The sequence below is a fragment of the Piliocolobus tephrosceles genome, chromosome 11 (assembly GCF_002776525.5).
Source record: "Piliocolobus tephrosceles isolate RC106 chromosome 11, ASM277652v3, whole genome shotgun sequence".
NCBI classification, from domain to species: domain Eukaryota; kingdom Metazoa; phylum Chordata; class Mammalia; order Primates; family Cercopithecidae; genus Piliocolobus; species Piliocolobus tephrosceles.
The window spans coordinates 119,588,201-119,612,309 of record NC_045444.1 but is presented as its reverse complement, the minus strand read 5'-3'; the positions used below and the strand labels follow the sequence as shown (position 1 = coordinate 119,612,309).

General features: G+C 49.8%; 1 protein-coding gene across 1 annotated transcript in view; it reads right to left on the bottom strand.

The window, feature by feature from the left end:
* The window catches only part of INPP5D (inositol polyphosphate-5-phosphatase D), a 158,365-nt gene that overhangs the window by 15,553 nt on the left and 118,703 nt on the right, over positions 1–24,109 (bottom strand). Inside the window, exons 14-22 of the mRNA XM_023188609.2 lie at positions 23,051–23,147; positions 22,326–22,464; positions 21,891–21,999; positions 21,355–21,443; positions 16,151–16,232; positions 10,113–10,202; positions 8,087–8,200; positions 6,699–6,781; positions 2,715–2,802 (exon numbers count right to left, since the gene is read on the bottom strand). Coding sequence (XP_023044377.1) covers positions 2,715–2,802; positions 6,699–6,781; positions 8,087–8,200; positions 10,113–10,202; positions 16,151–16,232; positions 21,355–21,443; positions 21,891–21,999; positions 22,326–22,464; positions 23,051–23,147 — 891 coding nt within the window. The remainder of the gene's footprint in view (positions 1–2,714; positions 2,803–6,698; positions 6,782–8,086; positions 8,201–10,112; positions 10,203–16,150; positions 16,233–21,354; positions 21,444–21,890; positions 22,000–22,325; positions 22,465–23,050; positions 23,148–24,109) is intronic.

The following is a 24,109-nucleotide window of genomic DNA, read 5'->3' as shown; positions in this document are numbered from 1 at the left end:
TCAGCATTACTGATAGCACCAACAAAAACAACTGACAGAAACTCAATAATAGTACTTTTAAAATGAGGAATACTTTTAAAATGAGGATGCAGTAAGTCCATGGAACATAATGCAGCCATCAAAAGGAACAGTCACAAAGATGGGGCAGGAGAAACACAGAAATGTATTTAATCTAATACCAAGTGAGGGAAGCAGAGTATAAAATAATGTTTCTGTGATGGTAAGTATGAAAATCTAGGTATGCCTATGCATGAGACTGGAAATGTGAAACCAAAATCAAAATGATTACTGGAATGAGACTGTTGATTTTTTTTCTTTTCCTTATGATGATATGCTGTTTGTGAGTATGAATGTGAAGCGGAAGAAACAAAGGAGGATTACAGTATTTTATTTTTAAAGACAGGGTCTTGCTGTGTCACAGAAATACAGGATTTGAATGAGAAAATGAAGCATGTGTTTTGTGTACTGCCTGTTTCCTGCCATCAAAGCTTCAAACATTTCAACAGCCACTCAGATGCTCTTGCATCTATGACGAGGGTACCCCATCAGGGCCATTACACTCCTCAGGCTCTGCCTCCCCTCCTCCCGCTCCGGGACCCTCTTGCCAGCGCTGCACTGGGAACGGGGAAGAGCTGCCTGGGCTCAGGCCCAAGAGCCCGTTGTTACCTCTGACAAGCTACTCAGTAGCTGCATGAACTTCAGGTCTCCCAGTCTCCTTTCCTCACCTCCCCAAAGACGGGAGCCACAGTGCCCACACCCAGGTGTTGGCAGAGCCTGCACAGTGGGCGACTATGCACAGGGCTTTCCTTTGTGTCTGCAGCCTCTTCCTCTTTAGTGACTTCCACCAAGCAGCATGCAAAGCTCTTCCATTTCAAACAAATAAGCACATGGACAAATGTGCTCCCTTGACCCAGGCGCATTCTCCTCTGCCTCCTCATGTCCTGTTAACTCCTAAGTGCTGAGGTCTGATGTCACGCTGGCCCTTCCATGGACACTGCGCTCACCAAGTCTGCTGATGGGCTGAGTCACTTCATCTAAGGGACGCTCGGTCTTTGTGTTGGGCCCCTTGGCCACATTTGCTATCGTAACCACACGCTCTTCTTGACCCAAGTCTTCTGATGGTGTCCCCAACACCACAGCATTCTGGTCTTCCTGGTACGCTGTGGCTGTGCCTTGGTCTCCCTTATCCGCGGCACTACACCTAACCCAGTGCAGGAAGTGGAAGCATCATTCATGCAGCCCTGATATGGTTTGGCTGTGTCCCCACCTAAATCTCTTCTTGAATTGTAGTTCCCATAATCCCCATGTGCCGTGGGAGGGAACAGGTGGAGATAATTGAATCATGGGGTGGTTTGCTCAATAGTGCTAGTAGTGAGTAGTTTGCTCAATAGTGCTAGCTCATCCTTTGCTCAATAGTGATAGTGATTGATAGTGATCGTGATAGTGATGGTGAGTGAGTTCTCAAGAGATCTGATGGTTTTATAAGGAGCTTCGCCTACCAATGGGCACCCACTTCTCCTTCCTGCCATCATGTGAAGAAGGATGTGTTTACTTCCCCTTCTGCCACGGTTGTAAGTTTCCTGAGGCCTCCCCAGCCCTGCAGAACTGTGAGTCAATTACACCTCTGTCCTTTATAAATTACCTGTCTTACGTATGTCCTTACAGCAGCATGAGAACAGACTAATACAGACCCTTTCCCCAATCCCAAGCCCAAACAGCTTTCTACTCCATTCCTTTCAACGTTATCCCCTTCTCTCCCTTTTTACTGTCACTACTTCTATTCTGGCTCACTCATCTGTCATCTTGATCACTGCAGATGCAGATTTCCAAGATGTGAATCTGATCCTGTTACTTCCTTGCTTGAATCTTCAATGGCTCCCTACTGCCCTCAGGATAAGGTATTTGCTCTTAGCTTGGCTTGTAAGGAGAGGCTTGGTCTGGCTCCTGCCTCCAGCCTCTCTGTCCCCTCCAGGCTCTCTCTGCCTTTCTCACCCCATGGTCTAGCCACACATGTGGTCTAGCAAGGGTGAGCCTGACTTTGGGCTGGAGCCACAAACAGGCAGAGATGGTACAAAAGCCCCTGGTGTCTCTCTGGCCACAGGCCTCCACAGCCTGCCTGGTCTGGGCACTGGGCATTGCCGAGCAGAAGACCAGAGAGCCCTGGGCTGGTGTTTCCAGCACCCCAAGTGCCACTCAGGAGACCCTGAACCACACCTCAGCCCAAATTACTCTGGATGGGGGGAGGGGGTCTTCAGGCAGAAGGTGGCCACTCGGGGGCAGAAGCAGCAGGCGCTTTGTGCCTGAGCAGGTGTTTTAGAGACTGGGTCAGCAGAGGGGAGTCTGCGGCTCCAGATCTGTGAGCTGAGGAGGCTGACTCAGGACACATGAGAAGCAGAGAAGGGCAGGCAGACCTGGGTTCAAATTAGGGCACAGCCACCACTACCTATGTGACTTGGGCAAATCACTTGATCTTTCTGAGCCTCTGTTTACTTGTCGGAGAACAGTAAGGTCTTGTCAAGATTGCATCACATAATACTGGAAAGTGCCTGGCACAGATCTCACACATAGGGAAGGCTCAATACATGGAAGGGGTTGCCACTGCTGGCTGTCCTGCCCAGAAGCCTAGTCGGGAGGGAAGGCTCTCCCTGAAGGTGATGCTACGTCAGAGGCCGCCAGCTCACTGGCAGGTGTGCCACCTGTCCACAGACCCTTACCATAGGATTCGTCGCTGTCAGAGGACTTGATGCTGATGAGGATGTGCTGGTCTAGCAGGTACTCAGGGTCAGAGATAATGGGCTTCAGCTGCAGAGAGAAGGGCAGAGGACTGGAGTTGATGGGCAAGGGACAGGTGAGGGGACAGGTGGATGTACAGGTGGATGAGGATGACGAAAGGTGTTCTTGGTAATCAGATCCAAATCTCTGCTGTCCATACCCAACAGAGCAGGTGGGGTATAGCTTTCACATACACCCTGTCCAGCAAGGTGGGGGTTAGCTTCCTTCCCTGTCCCCCTTACCTCCACACTGCACCCCAGGCCTCCTAAACTGAGCTGGCTCCCAGGTCCCAGCAAGAAGGCCTGACCCCAAATGGGCCCCATCCATTGCCCCCGTTCCTTCCATCCCTAGGCCAGGGTCATGGAGGAGGAGGCAGGCTGACGGAGAAGTGGGGCCAGGCACCAGGTCTGGAATGACCCCTGCACTCCACCGTGCACCAGGCTCCCCGCACAGAGCACACACCTTCTCCTTGGCCCCCTCCAGGACTGCGGCTGCATCCCAGCCCTGCCCCTATCTGGCTTGCCCCTATCTGGGGAGGACGCAGCCTCTGTGTCCATCATGGCAGAGCCCCCAGCTAGGCCTGGAATGTGCTACAGATTGTTAGGGGTGTGGCTCGGGCAATGACAGACACAGACTCCCACATTCCATCTGCAAGCACGTTTCCAGAACCGGGGACTGCCAGCTCCCCAGAGGCCCTGCTGGCCTGGCCGGTGGCGGGGAGTGCTGCTAGCAGGCTTTACACAACGCTGGGGGAGCCTCGGACCTCACCAGGGGCTGTGTCCGGGCGAGTGCAGGGAGGAGCATCACACGCACACTAGCTCCTCATCCGCTACAAGTTATGACTTTTCAGATTTATGACTTTTTCAGATGTGGGGCTGTTCCTCACGATGACTCTCATACAGAAGGGCCAAATAAAAAGGTGATACTTTGTTCTAGTGATTCCCTCCCTTCCTTTCCAGACACCAAAAGGCTCTGGTACAGGGCTCTGGGCACCATGTTGGCCAACAGGGCAGACTCACTATATCTCCATTCAGAAAGTTCCAGACCGAGCACAGTGGCTCATGCCTATAATCACGGCACTTTGGGAGGCCGAGGCGGGCAGATCACTTGAGGTCAGGAGTTCAAGACCAGCCTGGCCAACATGGTGAAACCCTGTCTCTACTAAAAGATACAAAAATTAGCAAGGCGTGGTGGTGTGTGCCTGTAATCTCAGCTACTTGGGAGGCCGAGGCAGGAGAACCACTTGAACCCGGGAGGCGGAGGTTGCAGTGAGCCAAGATGGCACCACTGTACTCTAGCCTGGGCAACAGAGCGAGACTCAGTCTCAAAAAAAAAAAAAGTTCCAGAACAGATGATTGGAAATTGCAGTGGAGCTCTGGGCACTCCAGGGTTTCACGGTTGCACCCATCATCACTTGGCTCCTGGCACGAGGTGATGCCTGGCTCTAAGTTAGACCCAGGGCCAGAGCTGGGGGCCTCGGATGCAGGAGGAAGACGGGGTCCTCCCTGGGATGCAGTGGGAGTGGAGTGACAGACATCTGAACAACAAACGCCTCTGTGGGACACCACCACCCTGGCAGGGGGTGGCAGGGAGGAGGACCATCTAGGGGCCATGGCAGAGATTTACAGGGTGAACAGAGGAGGCTGCCAGGCAATAGGGGTGGGACGGGGGTTCGGGGAGCAGGAGACAGTGAAGGCTCCTGCAGTCCTGTGGGAACAGCAGATGAGGCTGCTTAGCCCACTGGGCAACAGGGAGTCGACTGGATAAAGAGGGGGACGCCAGGATCAGATAGGCATTCCAGAAAGATCCATCAGGGTTCAGGATGCCTCAGCAAGAGGCAGGAGACAGGAAGGGTGGACCCCCTGGGAGGGGGCAGTGGGACAGAGGGAGGGGACAGAGGCAAGAGGAACAGCAGGACTTGGTGGCTGTGAGGATGTGGGGAGTGGAGGAAGACAGGGTGCCCTAGGGGTCCCTGAGCTGGACGGGGGGGTAAACGTGTTGGGGAATGGGGTGCTGCTCTCTTTTCCAGCTTCACCAAAGGAGGAAACAACTGTTCAGGCCCTGCCTGGAAGCAGCCAGGGAGGAAGAGCAGGAGGAGGGGCTTGGGCCGGGTGAGGCAGAAATGCCTCCTTGGAGCCCAGAGCTCCCATGACTAAGGGGCCTGAAGACAGCCCCAGAACAGGGCCTTCTGACAGCTCTTCTGGGGCCTCAGTGGGAGACCCCAGTCAGAGCCATGTGAGCTGGCCGCGGCCTCTGAGTAATTTGGAATTGTGCCGCAGTGGGGGGAATCTGGAGTTCAGGTCAGCCTCTGCTCCTCAGATGATGTGGCCTTTTTACACGGCCTGAGAGTTGGTTCCAATCAAAGGTTAATGCCAGTGTGGGTCCAGCCCCCTGAAACCTGCCCACGTCCTACCCCAGTCTCAGGAGAGAATGGGTCCCTCCACCTGTCCTTTAAAATTCACCTCCAGTGTCACCTCCGAGGGAACCTCCGAGGGGAGCCCCCAAGATGCCCCACCTCCTGTGATGGATCTGCCTGGCCTGGGACTCCTCTCCATTCCACCCCTCCCTCGCGGCATGAAAAAGAAACTCACTTTCCACCCAGCATGAACAACTACTAAGCTCCTAATAAGCTGGTACTCGATGACACCCGACACCTCCACCGTCAATTTAGCACTACAAAAGCAGATTCAGTAGAAAAGCATTAAAAAAAAAAAAAAAAAAAAATAGAGACAGGGTCTCACTGCATCACCCAGGCTGGAGTGCACTGGCATGATCATAGCTTAGTGCAGCCTGGATCTCCTAGGCTCAGGTTATCCTCCCGCCTCAGCCTCCAGAGCAGCTAGGACTACAGGCACGCGCCATCATGTCTGGCTAGTTAAAAAAAAAAATGTTTTAGGCCAGGTGCGGTGGCTCATGCCTCTGATCCCAGCACTTTGGGAGGCCGAGACCAGTGGATCACTTGAGGTCAGGAGTTTGAAACCAGTGTGGCCAACATGGGGAAACCCCATCTCTACTAAAAATACAAACATTAGCTGGGTGTGGTGGCGCACACCTGTAGTCCAAGCTACTCAGGAGGGTGAGGCAGGAGAATCACTTGAACCTGGGGGGTTGAGGTTGCAGTGGGCCAAGATCGTGCCACTGCACTCCAGCCTGGGCGACAGAGCAAGACTCTGTCTCAAAAGAAAAAAAAAGAAAAAGAATGAATTTTTTTTTTTTTTGTAGAGATGGGGTGTCACTCTGTTTCCCAGGCTGGTCTTGAACTTCTGGGCTCAAGCAGTCCCCCCGCCTTGGCTTCCCAAGTGCTGGGATTACATGTGTGAGCCACACCAGGCCAGAAAACCATGTTTTCTATAGCAAAGAAGACAGTGTTCCCACTGAGGTTTGGTTGAGTGTTTTCAGTTCCACCCTCTGCTCTTGCAGGGTCACAGACACGTCAAGTACTTCGTGCGGTCACAAGTGTATGATTAGCAGCCAACGGACCCCTCTCTATGCCTCTCTGTCCTCAATTCTATGAACCAGCACTGAATAGGAAAACAAGCATCAAAGCGGGTATGGGGTCTTGGGGTTGCATCCTAGGTGTGTTACCGCAGCCATGAGGCCATGGACAAACAGCGCTTGGCCCTGCACCTGATTTTCCTTCTTTGCAAAATCATGTGGTTAGATGAGCTGACCTCTAGATCCCGTCTGTGATCCTTTAGGGGAACTGAAACCATTTAGGAAAAATGAGGCCACATACCGACTGCTGCAAAGCGTGTCATGAACCACCTCGAGCGAGAGCTTGCTCCTAGAGGGGGCCTCTTTCTGCATTCGGTCTATGAGATTTCTGCTCCCTCTGGTCAGGCCTGGCCATAGCTCTGCCGCTGGCTGGTACTCCTGGCCTAGCAAATGCAAATCTTCCTCTGGGGAATGCCTTGCTCTAGAATTACCTTTGGAAGGGTCTCACCAAACTTCACCACCAGCTCCCCCTCACTTCCTTCTTCATTTTCTCCTTCCTGACTCTTGACAAAACCTATTGGAGGACAAGAAAGGTGGTTTTCAGAAAACAGAGCAAGAACCAGACAGAAAAGACTCCCTGGCTCACCCCACCCAGACGGAGGAAGATGTGCTCTCGCCTTTTTTTTTTTTTTTTTTTTTTAATCTCGGGGCCTCAGCATCATTTAGGAGTCAGGCCTGCCGGGGATTCTGTTTTCGTGCAGGGACTGGTCATTTGCCAACATGGTCTAATTATTTTTAGGAAAATCAAAGCGATTCCCCCTCCTTTTCAGTTCTTCTTTGCAACAAACCAGGCAACAAAGAAATCATCACATCACAGGCAAAAAGATTAGGAAACTTGACAGCTCGTCCCACGCCACTCAAGATAGCAGCCTTTTGAAATTCTAATTTAAGCTTCCTAATATGCTGTTTCCATAGAAATGTATGCAAGTGTCTTGATAGTTTATTAAAACCACCCGCACAAAAATCCTCATCATTTTTCGAACCGCTTTGACCCTGCTGGGTGAACTGGGGCTTGGGGACTCAGTGGCAAAGGCCGCTCTAGCACCAGGCCCGGGCCCAGCTGAGTTGGAGAAGGAGGTAGGGACCAGAGGGGCAGAATTGGCAGCACACGCTTCTTCCTGATTTCTGGAAACATCCCAGCCAGGCCCTCACAAAATGCCCTTTTGTGGAGTTGATGTCCTCTATTTCTCCCCCGACCACTATGCAGACTGTCTCAGTGAAGAGGGCTGGATACACGCAGCTCTTCCCTGGCCATGAAACAGCTTTAGACAACATGCCTAGAAATGTCACCTGGAAAGGGTGTTTCCTAAACACAATTTGTGCTAAATGCCGCTGGCTCAGGGGAGCCTGTCTGTCTCCTGCTTGCTTTCGGATGCTGCAGACCCCCTGAGAAAGATGCCATGATCTTCAAAGAGCAAGAACAGGCAGCGACTGCTCAGGCCCTCACACTGGCTTTCTGAGATCTGGACCTGGGCCCAACACTCTCTGGCTGAGTCAGAGCCCCAGCTTGCAGGGAACCTTGAGCGGGTCACAGTGTACCCTGAGGGGCAGGGATTGGACCCCGCCTGCCACCTACAAGGGACTGAGAGGTCAGTACATTCATGGCCACCCCTGCCCCTAGGGCTGCACAGGCCACAGGGGGACCCTTCGCAGTAACTGAGTGTCCCCTTGAGCCATCCACCTGCAGCCCCACTTCTCTGATCCGCTTCGTGAGTCTTTTCCAGGGAGACAAGAAATGGGGCAAAGTGCCAAGTATGAAAGACGTTTATAAGAAGGCTCCGGCCAGCTCCGCCCAGAAGGTAGCTCAGCAGCCACTTACTCTCCAAGCAGCTCGAATGGAACTCCAGGTAGAATTTGGTCTGGGACTTGGTCTTCAATGTGGCGTAGCACCTGAGAAACTCAACCTGTCCTTGGCTGTCGACAGTCCCAGGACCTAGAACAGGGGAGAACGGGGACTCAGTTCCACAATGTGCCTGGAGATGGAGCATTTCAAATTAGTTCTCATGCCGCGTACTGAGCTCCCTCTCAGGGTCCCAGGAAGGAGGGAGTTTACTGGGAGGAGAACTAAAGCTACGGCGAAATCCAGCACCCACCCGGGCATCCTCAACCTCTCTGATGCATGGTGAGCTGGCCAGGGCAGAGAGTGGGGCAGAAAGACGCAAAGTCCCAGGAGTCCGCACCTCATTTCAGCTCTGTCATTAAAGCTGTGTGACCTCAGGCAATACCCCCGCTATTTCAGGCTCCCAGCTAGTTCTGGCAAAAAGATTTTGTAGAATGGCTGGGTTGCTCAATCCCCAAATCAATGCTGTTGCTGAGTTCAGATGATGAGGGCTAGCAGCTCCTTCTCCCTCAGGCCCAGTTATCCCCGCTCCTTACTCTGGGCTCCGTAAGCTCATTTGTACAGAGTTAACTTGCCTGCAACTGTATTAATTTAGGTGATGCTTTTGCAAGCATCCTTAAGCTGCTTTTAAACAAGTGTTCTGTCCTTTCATATACCTTTTGAGCCACAGACCAGAGACTTGTTCTGAGACCATGAACAAATCTTTCCTTCCTCCATCCCTCACATCCTTCCTTACTTCTTTCCTTTCTCTTTCCAAACCCCACAGTGCCCAGTCCAGGCTCTGCTTAGGTAGATGCCCTGTCAATGCTCAATTCCTGTGATCAGTGTTTTTGAGCATCTGTTGGGTACTGAGCCCCCGTGGAGGGAAGCCCAGCCCGACACTGAGGATGCCCTACCCCGGAATAGAGGAGGAGATGGCAACGGCAACCCCTTCAGGGCTGCAGGAGCTCAGAGAAAGGAGAGATGGGTGGAAGTCGGGGAAGAGGTCCAGCCTAAGGACTAGGAAGATTCTAGAAAGGCACAGTGGCCAGACTTAGGAAGGAAACACGATGGTGGGTCAAGGCTTGGGTGGAGAAGGGAGGTCACATTTCTGGGGCCGTGGATATTAGATACAATAGGATGGAGAAAAGCATCCCAGGAAGACGGTGCTCCGGCCTCATGTGTGTCCCCCAGAGCATGAAGGACACAGAGTAAGATGGTCTTTCCTTGTATTTGGGTCCCCTATGTTCGGTCTTCCTAAAGGAGCCCGGTGACCACTGAGCTGACCACGGAGGCAGCGACTGGGCAGAGACAACATGGCTCCCTGGTCACTTAGGCCAAGGGCTGGATGGACACAGTACAGAGAACACTTGGCCCAGCTGGGACGAGGGTAGCCTGGCAACCAGGGCTGGGCTGGATTATTTGAAAAATTACCTGCAAATCTAAATATTATTTACTGTGGTGTTTCCCAAAACTCAGTCATCTGCATGACATCTTAACGATTTTTACCATCTCTGCCTACCACGCACCTGTACTACTCTTTACTTAATATTTTCTCTAAATAGACTAACTTTTTAAAATTAAGTGTAGCTGAATAAGGTATATCACAACACTAGATGGAAAAACAATGGTGCTTGCCTTAACCAGAAGACATAAATTTAAAACATGTTAAAATAAAGGCATTACTAATAAATGTTTATTCATGTCCCCTGCCCCCTCCTCCCACCCCACCCCAAGAATTGTCTTCAGTGTCTTCAGGTCACACCTTGGTAAACACTGATTTACCCATGTTTTCAGACTAAAACTGAGGCTCAAAAGGCTGACATATTTGCCAAGCAGAGTGAGTAAATTCTCTGGACTGAAATTGTGCTGTGGCTGGGACGTGAAGAAACTGACTGATACTGTGGACTTGACTGGGAAAATGAGCCTTCCTCTAATGCAGACCACGGACTGTTACCCAAAGACAAGCTCCCAACATTCCTTGTCATTGAGGAAAACAGAGAAACAGACACCATTCTTTGCTTACCGTTCTTGGAGACAAACTGGGAAGTGACCCCTGCCTCAAATGTGGCAAAGACAGGGCTGTGGTCACTCGTCATGATGTCGCTGGTACTGCCTGCAGGGGAAGGAAAGCATTTTTAAGCAGGGAAGGAGAAGCCCTTCTGGTCAGGCCAAGGATGGCAACCCTAAAGCAGAAACTTTAGTTATGGAGCCCTCCAGAAGTGCGAAGGTTTTACACCTGCTGTCCTGTTGTCCCTCCACAGAAATGCCTAAAGGGTTCAGTGGAAGACAGTGTGGACACTGCCTCCATGGATAAAAGAAGCCTGTGCTCGTTTTTCCTAAAGACCTATGACTTTTTGAATTGATTAGGGAGTGTGAACCATGGAGATTTTTCTGGTCTAATCATTTTAGTTATTTATTTATTTATTTTTGAGACACAATCTCACTCTGTTGACCAGGCTGGAGTGCAGTGGCGTGATCTCGGCTCACTGCAACCTCCACCTCCCAGGCTCAAGCAATTCTCATGCCTCAGCCACCCGAGTAGCTGGTATTACAGGTGCGTGCCAGCCAATCTTTGTGTTTTTTGTAGAGATGAGGTTTTGACATGTTGGCCAGGCTGGTCTTGAACACCTGGCCTCAAGTGATCCGCCCACCTTGGCCTCCCAAGTGCTGGGATTACAGACGCAAGCCACCGCACCTGGCTCACTTTATTTTATTGATGAGGAGCCCCAAACACGGGGTGGGAGGGGGACTGAAGGCCACTCAGCTCATCAGTGGGAGAGATGGGACACCTTCTCCATCCCATGACGCCCTGTAGAACCAGGAGAGAGCGGATGATGCCAAGTGTAGAAAACTCCGTTAAGGAGCTTGGCGCTGGGGTGAGAAGGGAGGCAACAAAGCACTTTGGGAGGGGGCAAGAGAAAGAGGACAGTTCTAGAAAGACAGTTCTTTCAAGATAGCCCACTGGAGATGCCTGGCAGGAAGTGGGCACTCAAGGCTGGAGATGTGTCTTTGGATATGGAGTCTTGGGATTAAGTGGAAGCAGAAGACATTAGCGTGTTTGGGCTTTCACATGAAAGATGAGAAGAGACGAGGACAGAATTCCAGGGCACGCCAACCGTGAATGGGCGGGCAAAGGAAAAACTGCCAGCAAAGGAGACCAAGAAGGTGATAAAACAGACTTGGTATCCTTTTCTAGAAAGCGTTTACAAATCAGCAAGAAAAAGATAAACATTCCACCCCTCAACCAACCAAAGGATGTGGACAGAAAATTCACCAAAAAATATAAATGGCTAATAAACATGAAAAGAAAAAAGCTCACTTACGAAGGATCACCAGAGAAACACATGGAAACTATAAGACAGAACAGAAAAAGGGACAGGAGAGAAGGATGGGAGTGGGGGCACTGATTGGTAGTGGAGAAGGAAAAGAGGGAGTCAAGGGTCCAGGGGCAAAGGCTAGGCAGGAAAGAAAGAGGAGGCTACCCCTTCTCTGAGACAGGAGGGAGGAAGATGCGAGGGCATCAGCCTAAAATCTGGACACGAGGCTGAGCACAGTGGCTCACACCTGTAATCCCAGCACTTTGGGAGGCCGAGGTGGGTGAATCACTTGAGGCCAGGAGTTCGAGACCAGCCTGGCCAACATGGCGAAACCTTGTCTCTACTAAAAATACAAAAATTAGCCTGGCGTGGTGGCATGCACCTGTAATCCCAGCTGCTTGGGAGGCTGAGGCGGAGAATCACTTGAACCTGGGAGGCTGACATTGCAGTGAACCAAGATGGTGCACTGCTCTCCAGCCTGGATGACAGAACAAGAGTGTCTCAAAAAAACAAAACAAAACAAAACAAAAACAAAAAACTGGACACGAGCAGGAAGAAATCAGTGAGGTCCAGTGCTGTGTGAGGTAGGAGAGGATGGAGGGATCGAGGTGGGGAGTCAGGCTGAGCACTGGGGTACAGGTTTGCAGTGGTAGTGGAGGACAAGTGTTCCGGGAGAATTTAATGAGTTAACAAGCAAGATTTTTTTTTTTAAGCATTCTCAGAATATTTCAGATACGTACTGAACGTAATAGCAATGGCACTACAGTGTGCCCTTAAGCCTGGGAGGTGGACTGTAAGATGGGTGACCCTCAAAAACCCAGTCCTCCTCCAAGTAACCACACTCTCTGTGGTCCCCGCCCACCATGAGTCTGGGCTCGGCCATGTGACTTTCTTTGGCCAATGGGACCTTAGTAAACGTGAGGCCAACAAAGCCTTAAGAAGAACTTCCATTGGTGAGACTTGCAGCTGGGAACCCTGAGACCAGGAAACAAAACAGCCTGCACTGGCCTGCTGGAAGATGAGTACCACCCCTATGCCTGCTGCCAGCCAGCCCACCCCAGATCTGATGGGCTCCTCCCTGAGTGTGCCCAGATGACACCAACTAGAGTATCGGGAGAACCCGCTCCCGATGTTTAATGTTTAACCCACATTAAACATTTCCTAAGTGTCTTGGCTGGGTTGAGAAATAAAGGGAAAGAGTACAAGAAAGAGAAATTTAAAGCTGGGTGTCCGGGGGAGACGTCACATGTCGGCAGGATCTGTGATGTTCCCCGGGCTGTAAAACCACCAAGTTTTTATTAGCAATTTTCAAAAGGGGAGGGAGTGCACGAATAGGGTGTAGGTCACAGAGATCACACACTTCACAAGGTAATAAAATATCACAAAGAAAATGGAGGCAGGGTGAGATCACAGGACCACCGGATGAGGTGAAATTAAAATTGCTAATGAAGTTTTGGGCACGCATTGTCATTGGTAACATCTTATCAGGAAACAGGGTTTGAGAGCAGGTAACCTGTCTGACCAAAATTTATTAGGTGGGAATTTTCTCATCCTAATAAACCTGGGAGCACTATAGGAGACCGGGGCTTATTTCATCCCTTCGACTTCGACCATAAAAGATGGCAAGCTTTGAGAGGGCCGTTTATAGGCCTACCCTCAGGGTGCATTCTTTTTCTCAGGGATGTTGAAGAATTCAGCGATATTTCTCCTATTTGCTTTTGAAAGAGGAGAAATATAGCTCTGTTCCGGCCGGCTCACTGGCAGCCAGTTCAAAGTTACCTCTCTTGTTCCATGAACATCGCTGTTATCCTGTTCTTTTTTTCGAGATGCCCAGATTTCATATTCAAACACACATGCTCTACAAACAATTTGTGCAGTTGACACAATCACAGGGTCCTGAGGTGACATTCATCTTCCTCAGTTTACAAAGAAGATGATGGGATTAAGAGATTAAAGTAAAGACAGGCATAGGAAATCACAAGGATATTCATTGGGGAAGTGATAAGTATCCATTGAAATCTTCACAATTTATGTTCAGAGATTACAGTAAAGACAGGCATAAGAAATTATAAAAGTATTAATTTTGGGAACTAATAAATGTCCATGAAATCTTCACAATTTATGTTCTTCTGCTGCGGCTTCAGCCGGTCCCTCCATTCAGGGTCTCTGACTTCCCGCAACACTAGAGCAGAGGTGAGCAGTCCAAATTCAGCCTAGCCCAGAGACTCGCAAGCAAATAAACATTTGCTTTAAGTCACTGAGTTTTAGGACAGTTTGTTATGCAGCAGTAGACAGCTGATACACCTGGCTACGTTAATTGCCGTGAGAAGACCAAGGCACCCAGGTCACCCCCGTTTCCTGAGCTCTGGACATCCACTCACTTTTCTTTTCCAACTTCTTGCCTCCCCTCCACCCCAACTCATTAAACACTTTCACTGAGCCCTCTGGCACTCAATGAAATATCATTAGCAAAATTCCCTGTATCTTTAATCTTCCCATCACCCCCCAAACCCGGCCCTCCCCGGAAGACACTGCTGCCTCTGGTGAGGCTTGTTTTCCTCTCCAGCCCTCATATTCCGGGCCCAGAGGTGGGGACAAAGGGTGTCCTTCCTGCTCCGCGTTGCCACTTCCGGACTGATCTCTCTCTTTCTCTAAAGCCTCCACTGTCGAGCAGTTTTGAATGCCAAGTTTAGGTGCAAAACAGTAAGTGGTAATTCTACAAGTCTCCACTATCTCCTGACTCGGCAGAGGCTGGCTGAAGCAGGCAGATGGTTGAGATAAGAATTGGCAGGACGCGCAGAGCTGCAGGATGTGGGAAGGACAGTATTGACAGGGGTGACCCTGCGTGTGGCTGGGAAGGATGACAGGCCTGGAGAGTCTGAGGGGTGCAGGGGAGGGAATGCACAAGTGAGGAGGCTGCAGGCAGAGGGTAGGACTCAATCACTTTGAGCTTTGGAAGCTGGAACAATTCCCCGGCCGTCACTGTGAGGGCAGGTTGCCTTCCCACACATCTAAAGGTGTTGTGTGAAGTTCGTCTAGTGACGTCACTTCTGGGAGACAGAGCTCATTCCTTCAGCAAGGAATGCAGGGAGCGTGTGTTAAACTATTTCAGGGTAGCTGCTCTGGGCTCTTCTGGGCAGCAGGAGGAGACATGCACAGGAATGGAAGTCAGTTCAATGTACAGGACCAGAGTTAAATTTGTGAGACCAAATTTGCCAGTCCCCAGAGAAGGTGGGAGCCATGAAGGTGGCCACTGGGCAGCGGCAGGATTCCTCCGCCCCTCTCCTCGCTCCAAGGACCGGGGTGGCCTTCCTTTAGGGACATTGTCTGAGAATTTGCAGTGTTTTAAAAATAATACCACTGGGCCTGGTGCAGTGGCTCAGTCCTGTAATCCCAGCACCTGGGGAGGCTGAGGCAGGTGGATCACTTGCAGTCAGGAGTTTGAGACCAGCCTGACCAACATGGTGTAACCTCATCTCTACTAAAAATACAAAAATTGGCCAGGCATGGTGCTGCGTGCCTGATATCCCAGCTACTTGGGAGTCTGAGGCAGGAGAATCACTTGAACCCAGGAGGCAGAGGTTGCAGGGAGCCGAGATTTAGCCACTGCGCTCCGGCCTGGGCGACTGAGAGAGACTCCAGCTCAATAAATAAATAAAAATAATACCACAATTCTCAGTCAGTGAAGTGTTCAAAGCAACTCTGTTCTGTGGATTTCTAAGGTCTCGCTTTGTAAGTAAGGGGAACTAATCAGTAGCTTTTCAGAATAAGCATTCAGGCAATTATGAACTCCTTCAGTGCACCTTTGAGGGTCAAGAGTTAACAGTCATTTCTTTCTTTCATGTTTTTCAGAGGTAGGGTCTATGTTGCCCAAGCTGGTTTTGAACTACTGGGCTCAAGCGATCCTCCCACCTCAGCCTCTTGAGTAACTGAGACTATAGGTGCATGGCACAGTGCCTGGCTAACAGTTATTTCTTAATTGTTTTGATAATTTATTCCATAGTTATTTATTTTAATATTACATATTATGCCTTTTAAAAATCAATTTAACTCAATTTATTGTTAAACCTCCCCAAATATATATATGTATACACTTGTGCCATATGAATTTCCAATAACTGACTATTTCTGACCTACAAAAACACTTTCATATGGTTCAAACTTAATACGTTCTTTTCAAAAGAAATAAAATTGAATTTTTAAAAAAGTGCTTCAGGTTGGCCGCAGTGGTTCACGCCTGTAATCTCAGCACTTTGGGAGGTAGAGGCAGGTTGATCACCTGAGGTCAGGAGTTCACAACCAGCCTGGCCAACATGGCAAAACCCACATCTACTAAAAATACAAAAATTAGCCAGGCGTGCTGGTGGGAGCCTGTAATCCCAGCTGCTTGGGGAGGCTGAGGCACGAGAATCCCTTGAACCCAGGAGGCGGAGGTTGTGGTCAGATGAGATCACGCCATTGTACTCCAGCCTGGGTAATAGTGCGAGACTCTATCTAAAAAAGATAAAAAGTGCTCCATAACACAAATGTCTCCCAAAGCAGGTGATATTGATTAGGTGACAACCCAAGACAGGCGGGGATGCATCAACATTTCCAGGTTGCCTGATTAGGGTTACAGTGAATTCCTCCCTTTGACACATCAACAGATTGAAGCCCTTAGATTTTAGGGCAGTTGCACCTCCCAGCAACTGCCCTAAACTGCCCTCTCTGATCCTGGTCTGCTTTCCCCAGTGTTTGGACTCACCGTAAGACTGACACACCACGTGCACCAGGGGATAAGACTTCCAGAGGACTCGGTCGCACCAGGAAGGCAAGTTGTACTTCATCTGCAAATCAAAGTCACAGGCTTTGTAAAATGCCTCTTATTATGTTTCAATCAGTAGAAGAAAAGACTAACTGGTGGCCTCTGTAATCCTCAAATTAATCGGCTGTTGGCTTTTTATAGAATTTCCCCGTGGGTGGCTTTAAACTATTTTCACATGGCTCAAGTCCAGATTCCACTGCCACGCTCCACACTTTCAGATATCCCGGCCTTCTTCTTTAGAATAAGATAACTCACCTCCTGTGTTCCCTCACCTATCCTCCTGACTACTTCAGTATCCCTTGTATCTTCACCTTCTCTTACTTTCTTTCTGATTCAGAGGAACCCCGAGCTGTATTTTCTTTTTTCCTTTTTTTTTTTGAGACGGAGTCTCGCTCTGTCGCCCAGGCTGGAGTGCAGTGGCGTGATCTCAGCTCACTGCAAGCTCTGCCTCCCGGGTTTACGCCATTCTCCTGTCTCAGCCTCCCGAGTAGCTGGGGCTACAGGCGCCCGCCACCTCGTCCGGCTAGTTTTTTGTATTTTTTAGTAGAGACAGGGTTTCACCGTGTTAGCCAGGATGGTCTCGATCTCCTGACCTCACGATCCACCCGTCTTGGCCTCCCAAAGTGCTGGGATTACAGGCTTGAGCCACCGTGCCCGGCCACTTTGTTGCTTATAAAAGTTCCATTGTCTATGAGTATCACATTCATCTACTCTATTGTTAATGGACATAGGGTTGAAGATTATAAACAAAGCTGCCATAAACATTTTTTTTTAATTTTTTAATTTTTTTAATTTTTTTGACATGGAGTCTCACTCTGTTGCTGAGGTTGGAGTGCAGTGGCATGGTCTTGGCTCACTACAATCTCTGCCTCCCGGGTTCCAGTGATTCTCGTGCCTCAGCCTCCTGAGTAGCTGGGATTATAGGCACACACCAGCACGCCCAGCTAATTTTTGTATTTTAGTAGAGATGGTTTTCGCCATGTTGGCCAGACTGGTCTCGAACTCCTGACCTCAGGTGATTCACCTGCCTTGGCCTCCCAAAGCTCTGGGATTATAAGCATGAGCTACTACGCCTGGCCAAACATTCTTATACCTAGTTTTAGTGAACAAATATACTAATTTCTCTTGAGCACACACCAAAGTGGAATTACTGAAATATAGAATAGGTGCATTTTTAGTTTTTATCAATTCTGCCAAACAGTTACTTTTTTTTTTTTTTTTTGACGGGGTCTCACTCTGTTTGTTGCCCAGGCTGGAGTGCAGTGGGGCTATTTCAGGTCACTGCAACCTCTGTCTGCCAGATTCAAACAATTCTCCTGACTCCACCTTCTGAGTAGCTGGAATCACAGGATTGTGCCACCATGCCCAGCTAATTTTTGTATTTTCAGTAGAGATGGGGTTTCACCATATTGGCCAGGCTGGTCTTGAACTCCTGACCTCAAATGATTTACCTGCCTCAGTTCCCAAAGTGTTGGCATTACAGGCGTGAGCCACCGTGCCCAGCCTAAACAGTTACTTCTTAACATTGCAGTTCTCTGCATTGGCTGCCCCTGCGAATTACCCGTGGGGCTCCACAAATAGTCATGTACCACAATAACGGACTGCATATAGGACAGAGGTCCTACAAAAGTATAATGGAACTGGAAAATCCCCATCACCTAGTGATGCTGTAGCTGTCATCACGTCATAGCGCAACACATTGCTCACGAGATTGTGGGGATGCTGCTGCAAACCAACCCACAGCACTGCCAGTTGTGTAAAAGCACAACAGTACAATTCTGTTCGGTACATAATATTTGATAATAATGATAAGCAACTGTCACTCATTTCCGTGTTTACTATATTATTCATCATTAGAGTGTATTTCTACTTATAAGAAAATGTAGAGGCTGGGTGCGGTAGCTCACGCCTGTAATCTCTGCACTTTGGGAGGCTGAGGCGGGCGGATCACGAGGTCAGGAAATCGAGACCATCCTGCACAACATGGTGAAACCCCATCTCTACTAAAATACAAAAAATTAGCCAGGCACAGTGGTGGGTGCCTGTAATCCAGTTACTCGGGAGGCTGAGGCAATAGAATGGCTTGAACCTGGGAGGCGGAGGTTGTAGAGAGCCGAGATCGTGCCACTGAACTCCAGCCTGGCAACAGAACAACACTCCGTCTCCAAAAAAAAAAAGAAAATGTTAACTTTAAATAGCCTCAGGCAGATCCCTCAGGAGGTAACCAGAAGAAGGCATTGTCATCACAGGAGATGACAGCTCCATGTTATTGCCCCTGAGGACCTTCCAGTGGGAAGAGATGTGGAGGTGGGAGATTTCATTGACCATCCTGAGCCTGTGTCAGCCTAGGCTAATGTGTGCATTTATGTTTTTTTGTTTTGTTTTGAGATAGAGTCTTGCTCTAGGCTGGAGTGCAGTGGCGTGATCTTGGTTCGCTGCAACCTCTGCTTCCTGGGTTCAGGCGATTCTCCTGTCTCAGCCTCCCAAGTAGCTGGGATTATAGGTGTGCACCACCGCGCCTGGCTAATTTCTGTATTTTTAGTAGAGACAGAGTTTTGCCATGTTGGCCAGGCTGGTCTCGAACTCTTGACCTCAGGTGACTTGCCTGCCTCGGCCTCCCAAAATGCTAGGATTACAGGCATAAGCCACAGTGCCCGACCTACATCGTAATTTTCAACAAAAAAATCAATGTAAATGAGAGTTCTGAAATTTTAAAACTAGAAGAAAGCTTATAGATTAAGAATATAAAGAAATGAAATACTTCTGTATAGCTGTACCATGTGTTTGTATTTTAAGCTACATTTTATTACAAAAGCATCAAAATTAAATTGTTTATAAATGAAAAGCTTATAAATAAAAAATTACAGTTAGCTTATTATTGAAAAAAGAAAATTTAAAAAATAAATGTAGGGTAGCCTAAGTGTACAGTGTTTGTAAAGTCTACAGTAGTGAACAGTAATGTCCTAGGCCTTCACACTCATTCACCACTCACTCGCTGACTCACCCAGAGCAACTTCCAGTCCTGCAAGCTTCATTCATGGTAAGTGCCCCATACAGGTGGACCATCTTTTTTTTTTTGAGACAGAGTCTTGCTCTGACACCCAGGTTGGAGTGCAAGGCGCGATCTTGGCTCACTGCAACTTCCATTTCCCGGGTTCAAGCGATTCTCTTGCCTCAGCCTCCCGAGTAGCTGGGGTTACAGGTGTGTACCACCATGCATGGCTAATTTTTGTATTTTTAGTAGAGACAAGGTTTCACCGTGTTGGCCAGGCTGGCCTTGAACTCCTAACCTCGAGTGATCCACCCACCTCGGCCTCCCAAAGTGCTGGGATTATAGGCATGAGCCACTGCACCCAGCCCATTTTTTTCTTTTTATACCATATTTTTACCGTACCTTTTTAATGTTTAGATATACAAAAGCTTATCATTGTGTTACAACTGCCCACAGTATTCAGTAAAGTAACATGCTATACAGCTTTGTAGCCTAGGATCAATAGGCCACACCATCTAACTGAAGTGGGCTTTGTGTATATACACTCCATGAGGTTCCCACAATGACAAAGTCACCTGATGACACACTTCTCGGAACGTATGCCCGTTGTTAAGCAATGCGTCACTATCTTCGGCTGCCTTCTGGGTATTTTCTCTGAGTTCTTCCACTAATGTCATACAGTCAATAAGTCTGAAAACAAGTTCTTTTTTTTTCCCCTTCAAGCCAGCTCTGCCTTGTGATTTTCCAGTTTTTATCAATGGCAATCAGGTCTCCCAATATATCCTGCTTTCCCCCTTTCTTTCATTTTCACTGTGTTTTCCCTGATTCGGCCCTGGCTGTTGCTCAGCTAAACGTGCACGACGGCCTCCTCACCAGTGCCCCTGCCGCATCCTCATCCTTTACCACAATGCCCACTACAATTCTGCACATGCCAGTCTGATGCACCAGTGCCTGGCAGAGCTTGCAGTGGCTCCCTGTGGCCTGTCATCCTGGCATCTAGGACTGGCCGCTCTCCCATCTCAGGCCCCCATCTGCCTCAACATGAACTCACATCAAGCCAAACCATCCTTCACCAGCCTGCACAGGGGTCCCCATGGACCTGCTCTGACAGTGCCTTTGGGCCAGGTGACCTTATCCACACAGCAGGCAGTGGACCCTGCGGAAGAGGGTGTCCCATCCTGGGGGTCCCAGTCTCGTGGGTGACAGCAGTCCGGGATCTCCTCCTGTCCTCTGTTTTATTCTCTTCCTCTCCTGCTCAGTTCTGAAATCCACCCAGCGCTTGGCCTTCCTCTCCCACGTCCAGTTCTTCACTTGCCCCTGAGCCCAGATGAGGCCCAGAACTCTTTCAGATGACACTTTGAGCTTATGTTCCATTGCCCTAGGCTTCTAGCAGGCCTGGGTACTTCACTGCCCCAGCTGTTCAACCCTTGAACCCTGCCAGGGGCTGGCTTCCCTGATCCTTCCCTGCCCTGGCATTGCCATATTCTGGCTCTGGCTACAGCTAGTTGCATATTCGTCTTGTTTTTCCTACCGTGAAGTCCCTGGAGCAGACATCTTTGCTCTCCCATCACCCAGGAGAGTGTCTAACCCATAATAGGCCATCAGGAAATATCTTTGAACAAATGAATACACATTTTATGCATCTTTCCCCAAACACTGTTCCTTGGAAAACAAGTGGCCTAATAAGATATTAGTTGGTATTCCATGAATAACTGAGTTTGGCATACAGATTTCCTCATGGAGAACCGCAATGCTCTTAGGCCCGTACAGGCTCTGATAAGTCCTGCAGCAAAGAAACCGGCTTAATGTTAATTCACTCAGCAGTTTAGCAAATATATATGATCATGGGACTTTTTAAAGAAATGATCTTCAGAATCCAGTTAAGGAAATAATACTTTAAAATCTTCTCAGCATCTTAGAGTACCTGGACAGAAGATAAATCACAAGGGTTATTTTCCCAGCTCAAAGCAGTGCACAAGTGTGGCTGCCCATTTACTTTGTGACTCAAATCAACATGCGATTTCTAATTTTTTTCTTTCCTTTTTTTTTTTTTTTGCCTAATGGATGAAGATGCTCTCTGTTTGCCTTTTGGGAACAGACACGAGCGGGGAGGAGATGGAGGGCAGGGGAGGTGTCTGTGAAGAGGACTCACCCCTGTCGCTTTCTGCTTGGTGTAGGCGTATTTGTCCCGAGTCAGTCTTTCAAAACGGTAGGTCGGGGCAAATGTGATTTCTTCCTCCTCTGAAACAGAGAGAATTCGGGTTCAATTCTGATTCCCCAGGTTTTGCATCTGCCCAATTTTCCCTATTCTCCTGGTAGGAAATCGGGGAAAAGGGGATGAAAGGATGGCTGGAAAGACTCCAAGAGGAGAGGCTGCTGCTTTTTTTTTTTTTTTTTTTTGAGACGGAGTCTTGCTCTGTCACCCAGGCTGGAGTGCAATGGCGTGATCTCGGCTCACTGCAACCTCCACCTCCCAGGTTCACGCCATTCTCCTGCCTCAGCTGGGACTACAGGCGCCCGCCACCACGCCCAGCTAATTTTTTGTATTTTTTTTTAGTAGAGGCGGGTTTTCACCATGTTAGCCAGGATGGTCTCGATCTCCCGACCTCGTGATCTGCCCGCCTCGGCCTCCCAAAGTGCTGGGATGACAGGCGTGAGCCACCGCGCCCGGGAGGCCGCTGCTCTTACCGAAGTGCAGGAAGACCTTCTGCTCTCTCCTCTCCGTGAGCAGCTGGTCGTGGGACAGGAGGTCTGCGTACTGCTGCTGCTTGATTTTCTGGATGATGGTTTCTGCCTCCTGGAACAAGAACATGCCCGGGCCTCTGGTGAGAAGCCCTGCTGATCCAGGCCTGGCAAGCTTCGGGGCTGGGGTCGGGCAGCTGGATGACACAGGCTGCAGAGTGATGGTGGCAGGGTGGCCGTGACAGTTATGGGAACCGGGCACGAGCACAGGGGAACCGTGAGGAGCAGCTGAGGCTCAGTAACAGAAACAGCGTTGAGCCCCCAAGGGGAGCCGCCGCCTCAGCCCACTTAGCTCACGTGTCTCCACAACCACCTGCCCCGAGCTGACTCAAGGGAGCCTCCATCTCCTGCAGCCCCAGCCCCAGGCGGGCAGCCCCTTACCCAGGTAGGCAGATCCACACGGTAGTTAAGATCCCCAAACCAGAAGAGGTGCGTGAAGCGGTGAGTGATGTTAAAGGGACTCAGCTTCTTGTCGCCCAGGGCCAGGAACCGGAGAATGCTCATATAGTTTTGGTTTCGCCTAATGCAAGGAAAAAGCGGCCATCTAGCACGGGGTCACTGGTTCCCTCTCCACTGTGGCAGGAAGTCACTCCTGCCGTAGGTCGGGGGCGAGGAGCATAGCAGGTAGGGGAAGGGAGACTTAGCCCTCCAGCCCTGCTGCAGCAGACCACCTTAGCGTGCAAATATGGCACAGCCAGGATGCAAAGGGCATTTGAGGCCACACTGGATGCACAGAGGGCAGGGGCCCAGTGAAGATTCTAGATGGCTGTCTTCATTCCTGGGTCCCAGGTAGGCAAGATCAGCTTGGATTTGTAAGGAGGCTCCAGAGGAAGCTTTCTGCTTTAGAAACAGTGCTAGTCAGGAGTCCATCAGGCTAATGACACAAGGAAATATCTTTTCTGACCTTCAGACAAAATTCCTCTACACATGAGGTCACCAGTGTGCTGCAGTCGGCTTTAATGAGACTGTGGTGGGCCCTGAAAGGCCACAGGACACCCACAAAGTCAAAGGCAAGAGCTGAGCAGGTCCTTCTGGTGCTCAGAGGTGTGAGGTGTGTCTGGGCAGATACCCAAATGCACACTGTTGGGGGCAAGGAGTTCCATTACCTGAGTTTCTTTTCACTTCCTGAAGTCAAGTGGCTGTTGACGAACCCTAAGGAGGTTCCATTGAACATGAATGACACCCCCACGGCTCCCTTGTTCCCTACAACGAAGAGCAGAAAGAAGAATCAAAACATCAAACAGACACACTGCCAAGGGGACAGAAATCACCCAGAGGCAGGGTGAGAGGGGCAGGTGAGTGAGGAGCTGGCAAGGGGAGGGCGAAATGGGGTCGTGCGGGGTGGGAGCCACTGGGCAGAGAGCGAGAGATGAGGAAATGCAGGTGCAGCGCAGACGGCGGCAGCCTTGGGCTTCTCAGCGGGGTAGAGGAAGGCGGCTGCTGTGATCCTCCCCTGGCATCTCTCTCTAAAGTGACCAGGGTGCTAAGCGGCAGCCAGAAGCCCTGGGAAGATTCAGAAGGTTCTAGCCCGGGTGGGCTGATCTCCCTCCCAGCGAATTCAAGGTTCCTGGAGAGACCAAAAGCCCACACTGAGATCACACTTTTTTCTGCCAATGTTCTGATCTGTTCTAGGTCAGTGGTTCCCAAAGGGAAACCTGGACCAGCAGCTGAACACCACCTGGGAACTTGTCGGAAGGACAGATTCTCAGCCCCGCCCCAGACCTACTGAATCGGAAATCCTGGGATGGGGCCCAGTAATCTGTGTTTGACAAGCCCTCCAGGGTCAGTGGTGGGCGAATGCTGGCTCACTGCCAGCTACAAATGGTTTTTACATTTGTAAATGGTTGGAAACAAATCAAAAGAAAAACAATCTTTTTGTGATTCATGAAAATATGAAATTCAAGTTTCAGTGTTCATAAAGAACATGTTACTGGAACACAGCCATGCCTATTCCCTCCTGGATTATCTATAGCTGCTTTCAGACCACGATGGCAGAGCTGAAGCGCTGAGACAGTTGTGTGGTCCACAGAGCCTAGAATATTCACCATCTGGCCTTCTACGGAAAACATTTGTCAACCCCTGCTCTAGGTGATTCTGACACATGCAGGTGAGAACCTGCTCTGTCCAGTACAGGCACAGGCCACGTGTGACTATCAAACACCTGA